At 43.6% G+C, this 15,245-nt stretch overlaps 1 protein-coding gene across 1 annotated transcript; it reads left to right on the forward strand.

Moving 5' to 3' along the window:
* The first annotated feature begins 4,843 nt into the window (after window positions 1-4,843).
* Window positions 4,844-13,250, forward strand: LOC124033004 (nodal homolog 2-A-like). The gene is made up of 4 exons (XM_046344935.1): window positions 4,844-4,935; window positions 10,693-10,892; window positions 11,698-12,521; window positions 12,626-13,250. Exons 1-4 carry the CDS (start codon window positions 4,844-4,846, stop codon window positions 12,776-12,778), a joined length of 1,269 nt encoding a protein of 422 aa, XP_046200891.1. The 3' UTR covers window positions 12,779-13,250.
* The last annotated feature ends 1,995 nt before the right edge of the window (window positions 13,251-15,245 follow it).

The raw sequence follows: 15,245 nt of genomic DNA on the forward strand, positions 1-15,245 counted from the left end.
TGTGGAGATCTACTCGAAGAGGGAGTCCCCATGGTTGGGGGGTATTCAGCTCTATAAGGTCTGAAAACCAGTGAAGCTGTAGCCAACATGTAGCAACAAGTAGAACTGATGTGCTCTCAAGACTGATTTTCCTCAAGACCTGAAGGAGAAAAGGAATTGGTGGAAATGCATACAGCAGCCTACTTGGCAATCTATGTGATAGGCCATCAACCCTGAGTGGGCCTGCTGAAACATTTATGGAGAACCACATAGGACAGTGGGTTGAGTCTTGCGATGCAAACAGATCAGAGATGGCCCTTATGAATTGCACCCCGATCATCTCCAGTCTGAAGTAAAAGGGCCTCCTCTGGAGAGGTCTGCTGCATGATTCTCCACCCCCGGCTGGTCTATTGCTCTGAGGGATGTAAGGTGTCTGTTTGTCGAAAGCAGTAGCTCCCTTGCTATCTGGTGCAGTGCCATTAACCTCCGTCCACCCTGGTGGTTGATGTGTGCAACCACGGTTGTGTTGTCTATCCGTATCAGTACGTTGTCCTCTCAGTACTGGGAGGAAGTGCCAGAGTGCAACGTGAATTGCCTTTACGTTGATGTGAGCTGTTGTCCATGGTGCTGATCAAACACCATGGACCCCTTACTGGTTCAAGACTGCTCCCCATCTCTGTAGGGAGGCGTCTGTGGTCAAAGTCACCCCGGTTGTGAACTGCGCCTAGGAGAACTGTACTGGGAGTTTGAAGTGCTAGGCGCCACCATTGTATTGCTCTCCAGCAACTCATTGAAATTGTCTGCTTTTTGTGTTTGTCCCTCCTGGGACATAGATTGTGTCTGTTGTACCAGCGCTGAATTGTCATCTCCCTTCAAAATGCTGACATTCAAAACCATCATTCAGTCAGTACAAACAGGCAATTGGACCTGAAAGATGCATACTTTCATATCTCCATTCTACCAGCACACAGAAAAGACCTGATATTCACCTTCAAAAAAACCTGTTTTTAAGTTTCGAGTGAATAAGCACAGCTTGCCCCCCTTCAGGCCAGGGTCCTTAACTACATAGACGATGTGCAGGGTCACGAAGCCAAGCTTTGGTACACACATCCATGGTGTCATTTGCGAGTTGGGACTAACGATGGATTGAGAAAACTGAGAAAACAGGTGACATCGCAAGAGAGTCAGAGTCTCCTAGGCCTCCTAGTTGCTGCAGTCGATGATGTACCGTTGGGCTCCACATGTGGCCAATACATCTTAGGTCCAGGATCGGACGGAGGCCTCCGCACTCTTTTGGCAACAGAAAATAGATTGAATTGAACCCACAGTATGCTTTTTAACAGGGTTGCGAGCTGTTGGATTCAAGACACACCTGAAGTGTGGGGTCGTTGACAAAACACCCATTTGTTGGCCATTGACCTTTTCCTGCTAGAAAGGTAGTGCTCAAGGAAATAGTGTTGCGCTAGAGAATTAGTCCCATCAGGACTGAGAATGCATGCTGTGGTGCAGAGGGGACTTGGCATGCCTATGATGCACCTCTACCTCTAGGGCGATGCTGCAGCTCCACCTCTTCGGTAGGGCTGAGATTGTCTGCTCCTCTACTCATGAGCAGGTGCAGCGATAGTCGGAGCCTCGTTTCTTGACATCCCAGTTGGGGCCTTGGGATGGGGCGCTAGACCTTGGAATGAGGCGCTGAAGCTCCATCTGTGCTTCTCTGTCCTCCTTAGACACTTGGAGGAAGTGGGCCACTGCTGGGCCAAATATCTGGCCAGGTGATATGGGTACACCTAGGAGTGGAACGTTCTCTTTGTCAGAGAGTTTGGACTGTGCTAACCATAGGTGGCATGCACACCACACAGTGTTGCCAAATATTTCCCAACCATCTGAGCATTGCCCTGAAGGCATTGGATGAGCAGGTCTCTTACTGTAGACAGTTATTTCATGGTCTCAGCATCATAGTTTGCGGAGAGGCTTTCCTGCAGTTCCTTCTGATAGAAGGCCAGTATCATGGCTGAAATTCCTAAACCTAGCGGCTGAAGCAGTGCTGTCCTCTGTCCTGTATAGGAAGCCATCAGATGCCCTGTATTGTTTGTTAGGCAGCTCTTGGTCTGAACTGTGACAGAGAGAAGCAGGCAGAACAAGCGAAGCAAATGAGTTGTCCATACAAAACTAACCTCCTCTGCACCATGAACCGTAGCCAAGCGAGTGCGTATGCTTGGCATGGCAGGGGTTCTGTCATTTGAAGTGCTTTGAGAGACTAGTCAAGGACCATATCACCTCCACCCTACCTGACACCCTAGACCCACTCCAATTTGCTTACCGCCCTAATAGGTCCACAGACGATGCAATCTCAACCACACTGCACACTGCCCTAACCCATCTGGACAAGAGGAATACCTATGTGAGAATGCTGTTCACCGACTACAGCTCGGCATTTAACACCATAGTGCCCTCCAAGCTCGTCATCAAGCTCGAGACCCTGGGTCTCGACGCCGCCCTGTGCAACTGGGTACTGGACTTCCTGACGGGCCGCCCCCAGGTGGTGAGGGTAGGCAACAACATCTCCACCCCGCTGATACTCAACACTGGCGTGCCCCAAGGTTCTCCTGTACTCCCTGTTCACCCATGACTGCATGGCCACGCACGCCTCCAACTCAATCATCAAGTTTGCAGATGACACAACAGTGGTAGGCTTGATTACCAACAACGACGAGACGGCCTACAGGGAGGAGGTAAGGGCCCTCGGAGTGTGGTGTCAGGAAAATAACCTCACACTCAACGTCAACAAAATTAAGGAGATGATTGTGGACTTCAGGAAACAGCAGAGGGAACACCTCCCTATCCACATCGATGGAACAGTAGTGGAGAGGGTAGTAAGTTTTAAGTTCCTTGGCATACACATCACAGACAAACTGAATTGGTCCACCCACACAGACAGCATCGTGAAGAAGGCGCAGCAGCGCCTCTTCAACCTCAGGAGGCTGAAGAAATTTGGCTTGTCACCAAAAGCACTCACAAACTTCTACAGATGCACAATCGAGAGCATCCTGTCGGGCTGTATCACCGCCTGGTACGGCAACTGCTCCGCCCACAACCGTAAGGCTCTCCAGAGGGTAGTGAGGTCTGCACAACGCATCACCGGGGGCAAACTACCTGCCCTCCAGGACACCTACACCACCCGATGTCACAGGAAGGCCATAAAGATCATCAAGGACAGCAACCACCCGAGCCACTGCCTGTTCACCCCGCTATCATCCAGAAGGCGAGGTCAGTACAAAGCTGGGACCGAGAGGCTGAAAAACAGCTTCTATCTCAAGGCCATCAGACTGTTAAACAGCCACCACTAACATTGAGTGGCTGCTGCCAACACACTGACTCAACTCCAGCCACTTTAATAATGGGAATTGATGGGAAATTATGTAAAATATATCACTAGCCACTTTAAACAATGCTACCTAATATAATGTTTACATACCCTACATTATTCATCTCATATGTATACGTATATACTGTACTCTATATCATCTACTGCATCCTTATGTAATACATGTATCACTAGCCACTTTAACTATGCCACTTTGTTTACATACTAATCTCATATATATATACTGCACTCAATACTATCTACTGTATCTTGCCTATGCCGCTCTGTACCATCACTCATTCATATATCTTTATGTACATATTCTTTATCCCCTTACACTTGTGTCTATAAGGTAGTAGTTTTGGAATTGATAGCTAGATTACTTGTTGGTTATTACTGCATTGTCGGAACTAGAAGCACAAGCATTTCGCTACACTCGCACTAACATCTGCTAACCATGTGTATGTGACAAATAAAATTTGATTTGATTTGATTTGGCGTGCTCTACGTGCATTGGAACTCATGCACAAAGTCTTTGAACAAGGGATGGATATCGGTCTTTGAAGAACTGAAATAATCAAGCTTGGATGTGGACGCCATTGGCAGAAGGTGAGCGACGGTGTTTATTAGGCGGTGGATCACGAGGGGAGGGAGACCCGTCATTAGACGTAAAGAGTTTGGAATGATCATTGAGCTGTGTGGCAGACTCATCTGATGAGAATCCTGAGGCTCCCCCCAAAGCGCAAGTGGAGATTTTAATGCTCTTGGTTAGAATTTCTGACAGTGAGTTTAAGAGCTGATACCCTGTGCAGCCGCTTGAGCATGTACAGCTCCCAAGCAAAGAATGCAAGGTGCCTGCAGGCTACAGATCCCCACGGCTCCTTCAGTACCCTCATGGGAGATATATATAGTCCTACGATCACTATTTGAGCCTGTCTTCACTTGACCTATGTGATCTCTCAGTCAAGACTCCCTTTTAATTGGCTGTTGTTTCAGCAAAGCCTGTTGGAGAATTACATGAACTTTCTACCCATCCTTCATGCATGACCAGCAGAAGATTGATCTTAAGCAGTGCTTTGGCCAAATCCAGCATTCTTACCAAAGGTGCTTTCATTCTAACATGCTAACCAGACCTTAATCATAGCGGCATTTCCCCCTCTTCCCCTCTCCTCACAGGAGAGTTGTGACGTGCATACACTCTGGCCAGTTAGGGCATTGAGTGCCTATCTCGCTGCAACAACAACTGTTCATCAAACAAAACAGCTTTGTGTGTGTTATGGGGAGAACACCAAAGGGTGCACTGTCTCGAAGCAGAGACTGGCACATTGGATTACCAATGCAGTCTCAAAACCATACGCTGCAGCATGTCGACCACCTCCAGATAGCGTAGTAGAACACTCCACCAGAGGTATGACTACTTCATGGGCCTCCCTGGACTCTGCAAGTTGGATAACACCCATGACTTTCAAGTTCGAGCTTTTAGCTTGCTTGTGTATACCGATGTTTACCACTGTTGAAATTCTGTGTTACCCTGTTGCATCCTGTGGTGGATACAAGGGCGTCCTAAGGACTCATCTGGACCGTGTTAAATGGTGAGTTATCCCACTCTGTTGTCCGCACAACCTCTTTGGTACAGCATCTCCAATATGTTGTTTGATGACCCATTACGAAAACAAGAGAGAACATTGAGTTACGGATGTAACCTTGGTTCACTTAGTAGAGTAATGGGTAGCCAAGCGTTCATGTCATTCCTCCACATCCGAGGGGTTCAAGTGAATAGACAATATGTCACAACACACTGCCTTTAAATAGCCTACCAACTGCATAGGTTATAGGCCTATACATTTAAATGATATTGAACTAAAGTTAATGTTAATTCAATTTAGTTTTATTTTTGATATTTGGCTACTGTCTAATATTTGCCTCAATATATTTAATGATGGGTAGTCTAGCATTCCTTTTGTAAATCATTTCCCCCTATTTGTTCCCCGTACTTTTTAACTGCATTGTTGGGAAATGGCTTGTAAAGTAAGCATTTCACAGTAAAGTCTACACCTGTTGTATTTGGCGCATGTGACAAATGAAATTGGATTTGATCATGTGCTGGATGTGCCAAATCTTAATTTAGTGCATTTATTATAGGGTAAGCATTCAAATAAGCCGCCTCAATATTTGCAGCCATAGGTGATAATCTCTCTCTAGGAGCTGATCTGTCGTCAGAATTGTGGAATAATTCTAATGTTAAGGTAAGGTTTGAATGGAGAAAGCTGACTCAAGAGCAGCGCTGCTTTTCTTTTGCAGCCAAATATGATATAAAATAAAAGACAACTTAATAGAAATTTTATTTTGAAAGTTGCTGTGAAATTTTATTTCATTAGATTAGTCTATTTTGCATAGGCCTACATATTTCTTAGATGTCTTAAATGTAATGGAAAAATATAGATTTCCACCTAAATATACATATTCTAAAGTAACTGCTATTCATGTGTAATTATAATGATTCTGACATGCAAAAACATGGAAAGACGACATCTGGGAGATTATGAGGAAATGATCAGAAGATGGATATAAATGACATAGTTCAAACTAGAAATGGGCAGATGTTTAAGTAAGTGGTGTCAGGTGTGGTCACAGGACGTTTCAAAGTGTCTCTAAACCTCTCCAAAGTTGCATATGTCTGTAAATTAGATAATTCCAGTGCTATTACATATTTGCAATCCCTAAATGCCATTTGTTCAGTATAAAACAATTTCTACCATATCAACCTCACTCAAAGATTGTGGTGGTGTTATGGGGTATCCAGAGTATATTCAAGTGTCCTTTCAACCTCTCCAAAGTCCTTTCAACCTCTCCAAAGTGGCCTAATGTGGTAATAGCACTGTTTTTGCACACTGAATGTGCCTAAAATTTATTAGTCAGTATAAAAACTAAATTTATACAACGTCAACCTCTCTCAAACATTGTGGTGGTGTCGGGGACATTCCATGTTGCCATTAAGTCATACATCGTCAGACAACATTGGCAATAGGCTAGGTTTGTTCCTACCAACCTAAGGATTAATTTAATACCCCGCATGTACAGTGCCTTTGGACCCCGACCCCTTGACCTTTTTTCCATATTTTGATACGTTACACCCTTATTCTAAAATGGATTAAATACATGTTTTTCCTCATCAATCTACACACAGTACCCCGTAATGACGAAGCGAAAACAGATTTAGATTTTGTTTTTCAATAAAAATAACTTTTTACATTTTCTATGAGACTCGAAATTGAGCTTGGGTGCATCCTGTTTCCATTGATCATCCTTGAGATGTTTTAACAACTTGATTGGAGTCCACCTGTGGTAAATTCAATTGATTGATCTACAGGCAAAAGAAATGCACACCAATTTAGGCGAGGTGCTGGCTAGCGGAGTAGAACACTTGAAAAATTAAAGGAGAGCCGCACACTCTAGGAGCTCAGATGCAGTAATTTAATAAACTAATAACCAACGTTTTGACAGACAAGCTGTCTTCATCGGGGTATAATGACAAACACTGCGGGGTGACTAGTTTATATAGTGTCATAGGACAGTAATCATGGCCGGGTGTGGCCTGATTTCATTGGTTAATTCTCAGATATAAAAATAACATACCAAAAACACGAATGGATAGCTTATGATCATGGATACAATTTGACTACATAGGCCTACAAACATTTACAATATCAAAATCACAAGAATGGCTTCAAATGAAAGTCTACGTTGTCACCGAAGGGAGCAAGAGTCTTTAAATTAAAGATCCAGGCAGTCTCTCTTTTTAACAATAAATTGTTGAGGTCACCCCCTCTCCTAGGGAGGGTGACATGTTCGATGCCGATATAACGTATAGACGAAATCGAATGGTTTGCTTCCAAAAAGTGGGCCGCAACTGGGTAAGTCGAGTTTTTGCACCTAATGGTGCTACGATGCTCCGAGATTCGTACTTTTAATGTTGTGCTTTGTTTTACCCACAAGGACAAGTTTTATAAGATAAATAACTGCCTTAGTGGAGCATGTGATAACACCTTTGATTAAGATCTGTTTCCCTGTTTGGAGGTGTTTAAAGGAGCTACATGTATAAGTGCCATTGCATTGAGCACAGCCATTACACTTGTAGTTTCCATCCACTAGGGGCGCAAATTGGGATGGTAAAATCAGAGTTTACCAATTGATCTGAGATTTCTGCCCAGCGAGAATACGATCAAGGGAGGGTCGGAAAACACATTACCGATACTGTAATCGGAGTTTAGAATATGCTAATGTTTAAACGATTCCCTTAATTTGTTCAGAGCACTTTGAATAGCGCGTAGTTAGAACGCAAGAATGCTTGTTTTTGCGAGACTGTCCTTGAAAAAGATAATGTCTCGGTTTGTTTTGAATTTTCTCAACGGCAATATTAATCTGACCAGTTTTTTGTACCCCCTCTTTGAATTTTCTTTGCATCTCAGCCATATTTATAAAAAAATCTGATTGTTTTTGGAAAATGATTTTGATTCGACAGAATTGGATGTAGGGTAAACTGTTTTTCAAGGGAAGCGGGTGACAGCCTTTGATCTGAAACTATTCTTGTGATTTTTGATATTGTATATTTTTGTAGGCCTATGTAGCCAAATTGTATCTATGATCGTATGCTAGCCATTCATGTTTTTGGTTTTCAAATTCAATTGATTGGCCATGATTTGGAAAAGCACACCTGCCTATATAAGGTTCCACAGTTGACAGTGCATGTCAGAGAAACCAAGCCACGAGGTCAAAGGAATAGTCCATAGAGCTCCGAGACAGGACTGTGTCAAGGCACTGATCTGGGGAAGGGTACCAAAAAATGTCTGCAGCATTGTATGTCCCCAAGAACATAGTGGCCTCCATTCTTAAATGGAGGCCACTATGGCCGCCTGGGCCAAACTGAGAAATCGGGGGAGGGGCTATGGTGAGGGAGTTGACAAAGAACCTAACGGTCACTCTGACAGAGTTCTAGAGTTCCTGTGTGGAGATGGGAGAATCTTCCAGAAGAACAACTATCTCTTCAGCACTCCACCAATCAGGCCTTTATGGTAGAGTGGCCAGACGGAAGCCACTATTTAGTAAAAAGCACATGACAGCCCGCTTGGAGTTTGCCAAAAGGCACCTAAAGACTCTCAGACCACGAGAAACAAGATTCTCTGGTCTGATGAAACCAAGATTGAATTCTTTGGCCTAAATGCCAATCGTCACATCTGGATTAAAACCTGGCACCATCCCTACCGTGAAGCGTGGTAGCAGCATCATGCTGTGGGGATATTATTCATCCCCTGGGACTGGGAGACTCGTCAGGATCGTGGCAAATATGAACAGAGCAAAGTACAGAGAGATCTGTGATGAAAACCTGCTCCAGAGCGCTCAGGACCTCAGACTGGGGCGAAGGTTCACCTTTTGACAGGACAACAACCCTAAGCACACAGCCAAGACAGCGCAGGTGTAGCTTCGGGACAAGTCTCTGAATGTCCTTGAGTGATTCAGCTAGAACCTGGACTTGAACATCTCTTGAGAGACCTGAAAATGTGTAGCAACGCTGTGCAGCAACGCTCCCCATCCAACCTGACAGAGCTTGAGAGAATCTGCAGAGAAGAATGGGAGAAACTCTCCAAATAAAGGTGACAAGCTTGTAGTGTCATACCCAAGAAGACTCAATACTTTAATCGCTGCCAAAGGTGCTTCAACAAAGTACTGAGTTAAGGATCTGAATACTTATGAAAATGTGAGATCTGTTTTTTTTGTGTAATAAATTAGTAAACTTTTTTTTAAACTGTTTTTGCTTTATCATTATGAGGTATTGTGTGTAGATTGAGGTTACAAAATAATATTATACATTTTAGGCTGTATCAATTGTAGGCTGTAATGTAACAAAATGTGGAAAAAGTCAAGGATCTGAATACTTTCTGAAGGCACTGTAACTATTGCTCAAACACAGACCAAATCTAAGCTTGCCTTGTAAGATGTTTGGTGAAAACATTGTGTAAAATAAACATTTAGACTCTGGGGACTGGTGATCAATAACCGTAGGTCACAGGCAGACATAAGATATCCTCAATCTGTGGTACCCTGGCTTTCAGCGTGTATCAATGTATTCCGTGTTTATTCCGTTTATGCTTCACAACACTAACCGGAAAGTAGGTAGCAGGCATCTTGATATCAGGTCATCGGCTCGGCCTGCCCTTATTAATTCGTATACCAATATATGGTAATTAGTCATATCTAAGATTTGACTGATCCATAGGCAAGATACTCAGCTTTCTGCAGACGCCCTGCTTTTGCAGATAGGGGCTACCGTTCTCATACCAGACTGAATTGAAAAAAAAAAAAAAAAAAAATAGGGTCCCAAAATATGGGGACTTTACATTTAAGAGGTTAATTTCACTTGTAAGCTTCATATACCAATGTTTTTATTTTAACGCAGTTGAAATTGGTTCAGTTTCACAGCCGACCAATATCCACAATATAGCTTTTGAAACGAGGACATCGGTCCCACGATCAATGGATCGGACTCTTTGGAAAGTATCTCCAATAAAAGGGCTTTGGTATTTTTGTATACTATCTAATTGAAGCACTTCAATGGGTTGGATTTCAAATTGATAGGTAGAAACCCGATAATAAATGACTATTACTATAGTCAAGAAAATGTGGTCATGCGAGTTGTTGATGACATTATTCTATTTATTTTTGTTTATAAAAAATATATATATATAAAAAAAGGCGGCCAGGATGATGCAGGAAACGTTAGTGAAGTATTCACAAAAATAGTCATTAATATTTAAAACAAGCAGTGGTATACCTAATTGGTTAATTAAAAAAATAGGTTTGCCTATAAGAGAACCTAATCGATCTCAAAATGTGCTTGTCTTGTCTGGCCTAATAAAAAATATATGTTTAACTAATATCACTGTTTTTGAAAGTTTGATAAAGGGGTTCTAACAGTTGGGATCTTAATAAATGAGAAGGATTATAGTCCTACCTGTAAATGTCTTGACAGTTTCGAAAGACAATGACCTTGGCTACATGCTGTCTTGTTGTCCTCTGATGTGTACTGTGGATCAGAGGGTTGTTGAGATGTTTGTGATGGCTGGTGTCCTCAAAGGGCAGCTGTCCACTATAAATGCCCTGTCTGGATCTCTGTCTGCTCACGGCATCATTTCAAACCAAGAGAAGCTAGAGGAAGGGGGCTAGTTGTTGCCATCTTCCTATTGTCTTTACTTTCAAGGTGACTTATAACGCTATAGTGGATACACCGCTTCAGTCAAAATGGTAGGCTCCGCACCGCTCGTCTTTTGCGCGCTCCTCGTCTGCTTTTTCAGGCTTTGCAGTTCGGAGAAACTGTTGCACCATTCCCGGCATTACAAGAGCTCACCCGAGTCTAGTTTAGGATATCTGAATTCGTACCATCCCCATAGGTACCCTCTATACATGATGCAGCTGTATCGCTCCATCAAGACCGCAGCCGATAACAGCCCCTCCCCACACGATTCGGATTCAGTCCTCAGTCTGATAGCAAAAGGTACGTAAAACTATTTATTTCAATTAATTGTTTAGGCATATGAAAACTTGAACACTATTGGCAACATTCCCAGAGGATCCTTATTTTGTTAAATTTGTTTGCCATTTTCAATTGGCTTTCCAACATTCTTTTATGCATTTACCGTCTTTAACTTGCTACTTTTTGGACCAATACAGACTGGCGCGTGTATTGTAGTCTTCTATGATGATGTCATTTGACCTGTAGTTCAAGCAAGCGTCCGAACCAGTCCACAGATCTCTTCAGGCTTGTCCTCTCCATCACTGCCAGGCCTGGTTGCAGGCTGTCTTATCTGTGTTTATCAGATCCTCCTTTACAACCCAGAAATGTTACAATGCTTATTCGGCTTTAAAGGGTTTTTCTGTTTTATGTGAGTGGGTGTGTGTATTAGCCCTACAGACGTCTGTACAAATGGCGGTTGAATACACATCCTACTCTGTCCTGTCTTCCCTCTCCCTCCAGCGTTTTGACATTTTGTTGAATGGTTTGGCTAGTTTATGGTGAAGTCTGCGTAATGTTTGTCTTGTTGATTGCGCACTGACTGCATACAACTGGTTTGCTAATAATAATAATATATGCCATTTAGCAGACGCTTTTATCCAAAGCGACTTACAGTCATGTGTGCATACATTCTACGTATAGGTGGTCCCGGGGATCGAACCCACTACCCTGGCGTTACAAGCGCCATGCTCTACCAACTGAGCTACAGAAGGACCACCCATTATTATTATTATTATTATTATTATTATTATTAACTGGTTTGCTAACTTTTGTTAGTTTTTTCCAGGATGCCATCAAGTGGGTGAGAAATGGACCATCACTTTCGACATGTCCTCCATCTCTGCGAGTGACGACGTCCAGCTGTCAGAGCTTCGGATCAGACTACCAGCGTTCGCCGCTTCCAAACACGTCACACTGGACATTTATCACTCACGAAAGCAGGACTGCGAGTCTGACACTGAACTGTGCAGCGAGGAGCGCCTTCTCTTGGGCAGCTTTGGCGCATCGCCCAGTGACACCAGGTCTCAATGGAACGTGTTCAATGTGACAGCTCTGCTCAAATATTGGATGCACCAGGGAGACACAGTGACGCAAAGCCAAGAAGCAAGAGTCCGTGTGATAGAGAAAGAACACGAGAGTGGGGCACCGGACAACGGAGGGGAAATCGACATGGCCTACATCGGGCATCTTACGCACAAGAAGATCAAGGTTCATCATCCGACAGACGAACGGGTTATGATGGTTGTCTTCTCCAAGCACAACCTGCCCCGAGATGGCGAGAGCGCACCCACTCTCATCCGTACTGTGGAGCACTCCAAATACGCAATTTTGGACCAAGTCAGCCGTGAAGCTCAAGGGCGACGCCACAAGAGAAACCGAATGGAGAGAGTGTGGATGTCCGGCGGAATTGCAGCTAATGCTACTGGGTCCGCGGCTGAATCCGTCCAACGCCCACTCTGTCGGAAGATTGACATGTGGGTAGATTTCGACCACATCGGCTGGAACGAGTGGATTGTGTATCCAAAACGTTACAACGCCTTCCGCTGCGAGGGCGAGTGCCCTACTCCGGTGGATGAATCCTTCAGTCCCACCAACCACGCATACATGCAAGTAAGATCTAAACATAAAACAACACGTTTTATATTTGGTTCCTAATATGCATTTATTTTCAGTGCAGCTTTTCGTAAAGCTTGTTTTCTTTTTGTGTTTTTCAGAGCCTGTTGAGACTGTACCATCCGGATCGCGTGGGTTGTCCGTCCTGCGTGCCCACGCGCCTCAGCCCGCTGTCCATGCTGTACTACGGGGACGAAGACGTGGTGTTGCGGCATCACGAGGACATGATCGTGGAGGAGTGTGGCTGTCACTGATACCCCAGCCACATCGGGCCCGCAACCACAAAGACTATTGTGAAAACACTTATTTAAAAGGCTTCACTTGGAATATTTTGTGCGCCATGGAATGACTCTTGAAAGTTTGGTGTCCAACCTTAAGTTGTTTGTGGTCGTTATCACAAGGAAGATAGACTTCTTTGCTCTGGTCCTTACTATATCTTATTCTATCATGGCCTATGTCATGATCTCAGCTGGAACCACAGCATTCCATATTAGAAGATTTGTCCTTGGTTTGAACCAGCATGATAAAGATGTACTGTTATTTATTTGAATATTTATTACCCATGTTGGTTGTTACTTTTAGGCTATACGTTTTATATTGTGTTTGTCAGTTTTGTAATTTTCAAGAAGTGAAAGAAATAGGCTGTCAAAATAGTGCCTTAATTGTTATAATTAATTTTTATTTTCACTCATTTATTAATCCTTTATTACAAGATATATTTTTGTACATACAATGAAAAAATAACTATATTAAAGCATTTTATTCCGTTAATCGAAGTGACATTTATTAATTTAATCCTCTAAATAAGTGAGCGAACTCTAGGACATTACAGCATCATCTTCGCCTGACCTTTTGACTGTCTTCTTGATGTAATTGACTCTCAACCAATAGTCTACATGAGGCTATCACAGCCCTGACCAAGTCGAATCTGTTCTGAAGCAGTCTTGATGAACTGAACAAGACAAGTGTGTTTATGGCTTCTCGAACCAGTCACTTGTTAACAGCTTTACCACCCTCACCTAAAATCCACATCTCTTTTATAGTATTACTGCTCAGATTATGGGAAGTCGTCAGTGTCCCTCGCATAAAAGGCCAAGGTGAGCAATTTCCTAGTTGATTGCGTTTGAAGCAGCGGGTAAAGGGAGCAAATGAAAAGAGCAACATGTAGGAATGGAGGGGTCAAGATAGGGGTGGTGATTGGATTAAAGAAAAAAAGAGTTTTTATTTTGGGGGTGCCAGTAATCAAGAGTGACAGAAACGGGGGCATATAGACCCCCCCCCCCCCCCCCCCTAACACGAGCAAGAGTGGAGTTAGTGATGCTATGTGCAGGAGGGGTAAAGTGCAAAAAAGGTCCAACACCTTCGCATTTCCCTGCCCTGAAATTACACTTATCCTAAGTGTCTCTCTTAGCAAAAGGAATGACATATTATACATTACGTGTGAAACATTATGTGAGGATTATATATAGATTCAATCAATGAGATGTGGGGGGGGAGATTCTCCATATAGTCAAAAGTTTGCCAAATTCTGTAAAATGTCTTTAACTTATTCCTCAAGCGGTAAGTGATTTTCTCCAAAGGGATACAACTATTAACTTCCGAAAGCCACATTGCAACTGGCAGGGAGGAATCCAATTTCCATTTCAAGGCAATACATTTCTTGGCAATCGCTAGCAATATTTCTGTTAGCTTTATAGTATGGCTTTGCCTAAGATTGGTGTTAGTAAAGTTACCCAGTAGACAGACCTACGGGTCTAAAGGGAATTCAACCCCGTGAATTGAGGATATGGTATCGCATAACCCCCTGCCAGAAACCGTGTAGTTTTGAACACTGCCAAGTAGAATGGAGGAATGTTCCTTCATCTGAGCCACGTCTAAAACATAGGGAGGAGATATCTGGGTTGAACCTGTGCAGTCTAGATGGGGTGATATAGAGCTGATGGAGGAAATGAAACTGGATCAGTCTGTATCTGGAGTTCAATGTGGATGTAACACCATCCCTGCATAGGTCACTCCATAGATCCTCATCAAGATCAATACCCAGATCTTTCTCCCATCTAAGTCGGGGTTTATCTAGCCCAGGCAGTGTTAGTCCTGACATAAGAGCATTGTAAACACGGGAAATGGTCTTGAACAGTGGTTGGTCTGCGTGGCAGAGTTGTTCAATAGGTGACATCTTAGGTAGGTTCCATTGTCCCTTGAGAGTCACCCTAATAAAGTTTCGTAGTTGTAGGTAGCTAAAGAAGTCCCTGTGTCATGCAGGTGAAAGAGGACCCAAAAGCGACTTGGCGAAAACAGAGTCTTTAATCCAGTAAAGTAAATACAAACAAAAAACACAACTTTCACTCGAAATGACGAGGACAAACTGGAGACTCGATCTTGAACAGCAGGTGAACAGCAGGTTGCCTCGGGAAGGCACTTGAACCAGACAGACTCAGACACCTGCTCACCACGCAGCATCTGAGGAAAACACGACACGACAGGGCGATACACAAACACAGCACGGTGAACTCTAGACAAGGAACCGACAGGACAGGAACGGAACACAAAGGAAGAAATAGGGACTCTAATCAGGGGAAAGGATCGGGAACAGGTGTGGGAAGACTAAATGATTGATTAGGGGAATAGGAACAGCTGGGAGCAGGAACGGAACGATAGAGAGAAGAGAGAGCGAGAGAGTGAGAGAGGGAGGGGGAGAGAGAGGGATAGAAAGAGGGAAAG

This window comes from Oncorhynchus gorbuscha, linkage group LG04 (assembly GCF_021184085.1).
Source record: "Oncorhynchus gorbuscha isolate QuinsamMale2020 ecotype Even-year linkage group LG04, OgorEven_v1.0, whole genome shotgun sequence".
NCBI classification, from domain to species: Eukaryota; Metazoa; Chordata; class Actinopteri; order Salmoniformes; family Salmonidae; genus Oncorhynchus; species Oncorhynchus gorbuscha.

What these genes read in the sequence shown, in the direction of transcription:
- LOC124033004 (XM_046344935.1), top strand. Translation starts at nt 4,844, where the DNA reads ATGTTTACCACTGTTGAAATTCTGTGTTACCCTGTTGCATCCTGTGGT. An exon ending in CATCTGGACCGTGTTAAATG is followed by an intron (nt 4,936 to 10,692) that starts GTGAGTTATCCC and finishes CTGCTTTTTCAG; the next exon opens with GCTTTGCAGTTCGGAGAAAC. An exon ending in CCAACCACGCATACATGCAA is followed by an intron (nt 12,522 to 12,625) that starts GTAAGATCTAAA and finishes TGTGTTTTTCAG; the next exon opens with AGCCTGTTGAGACTGTACCA.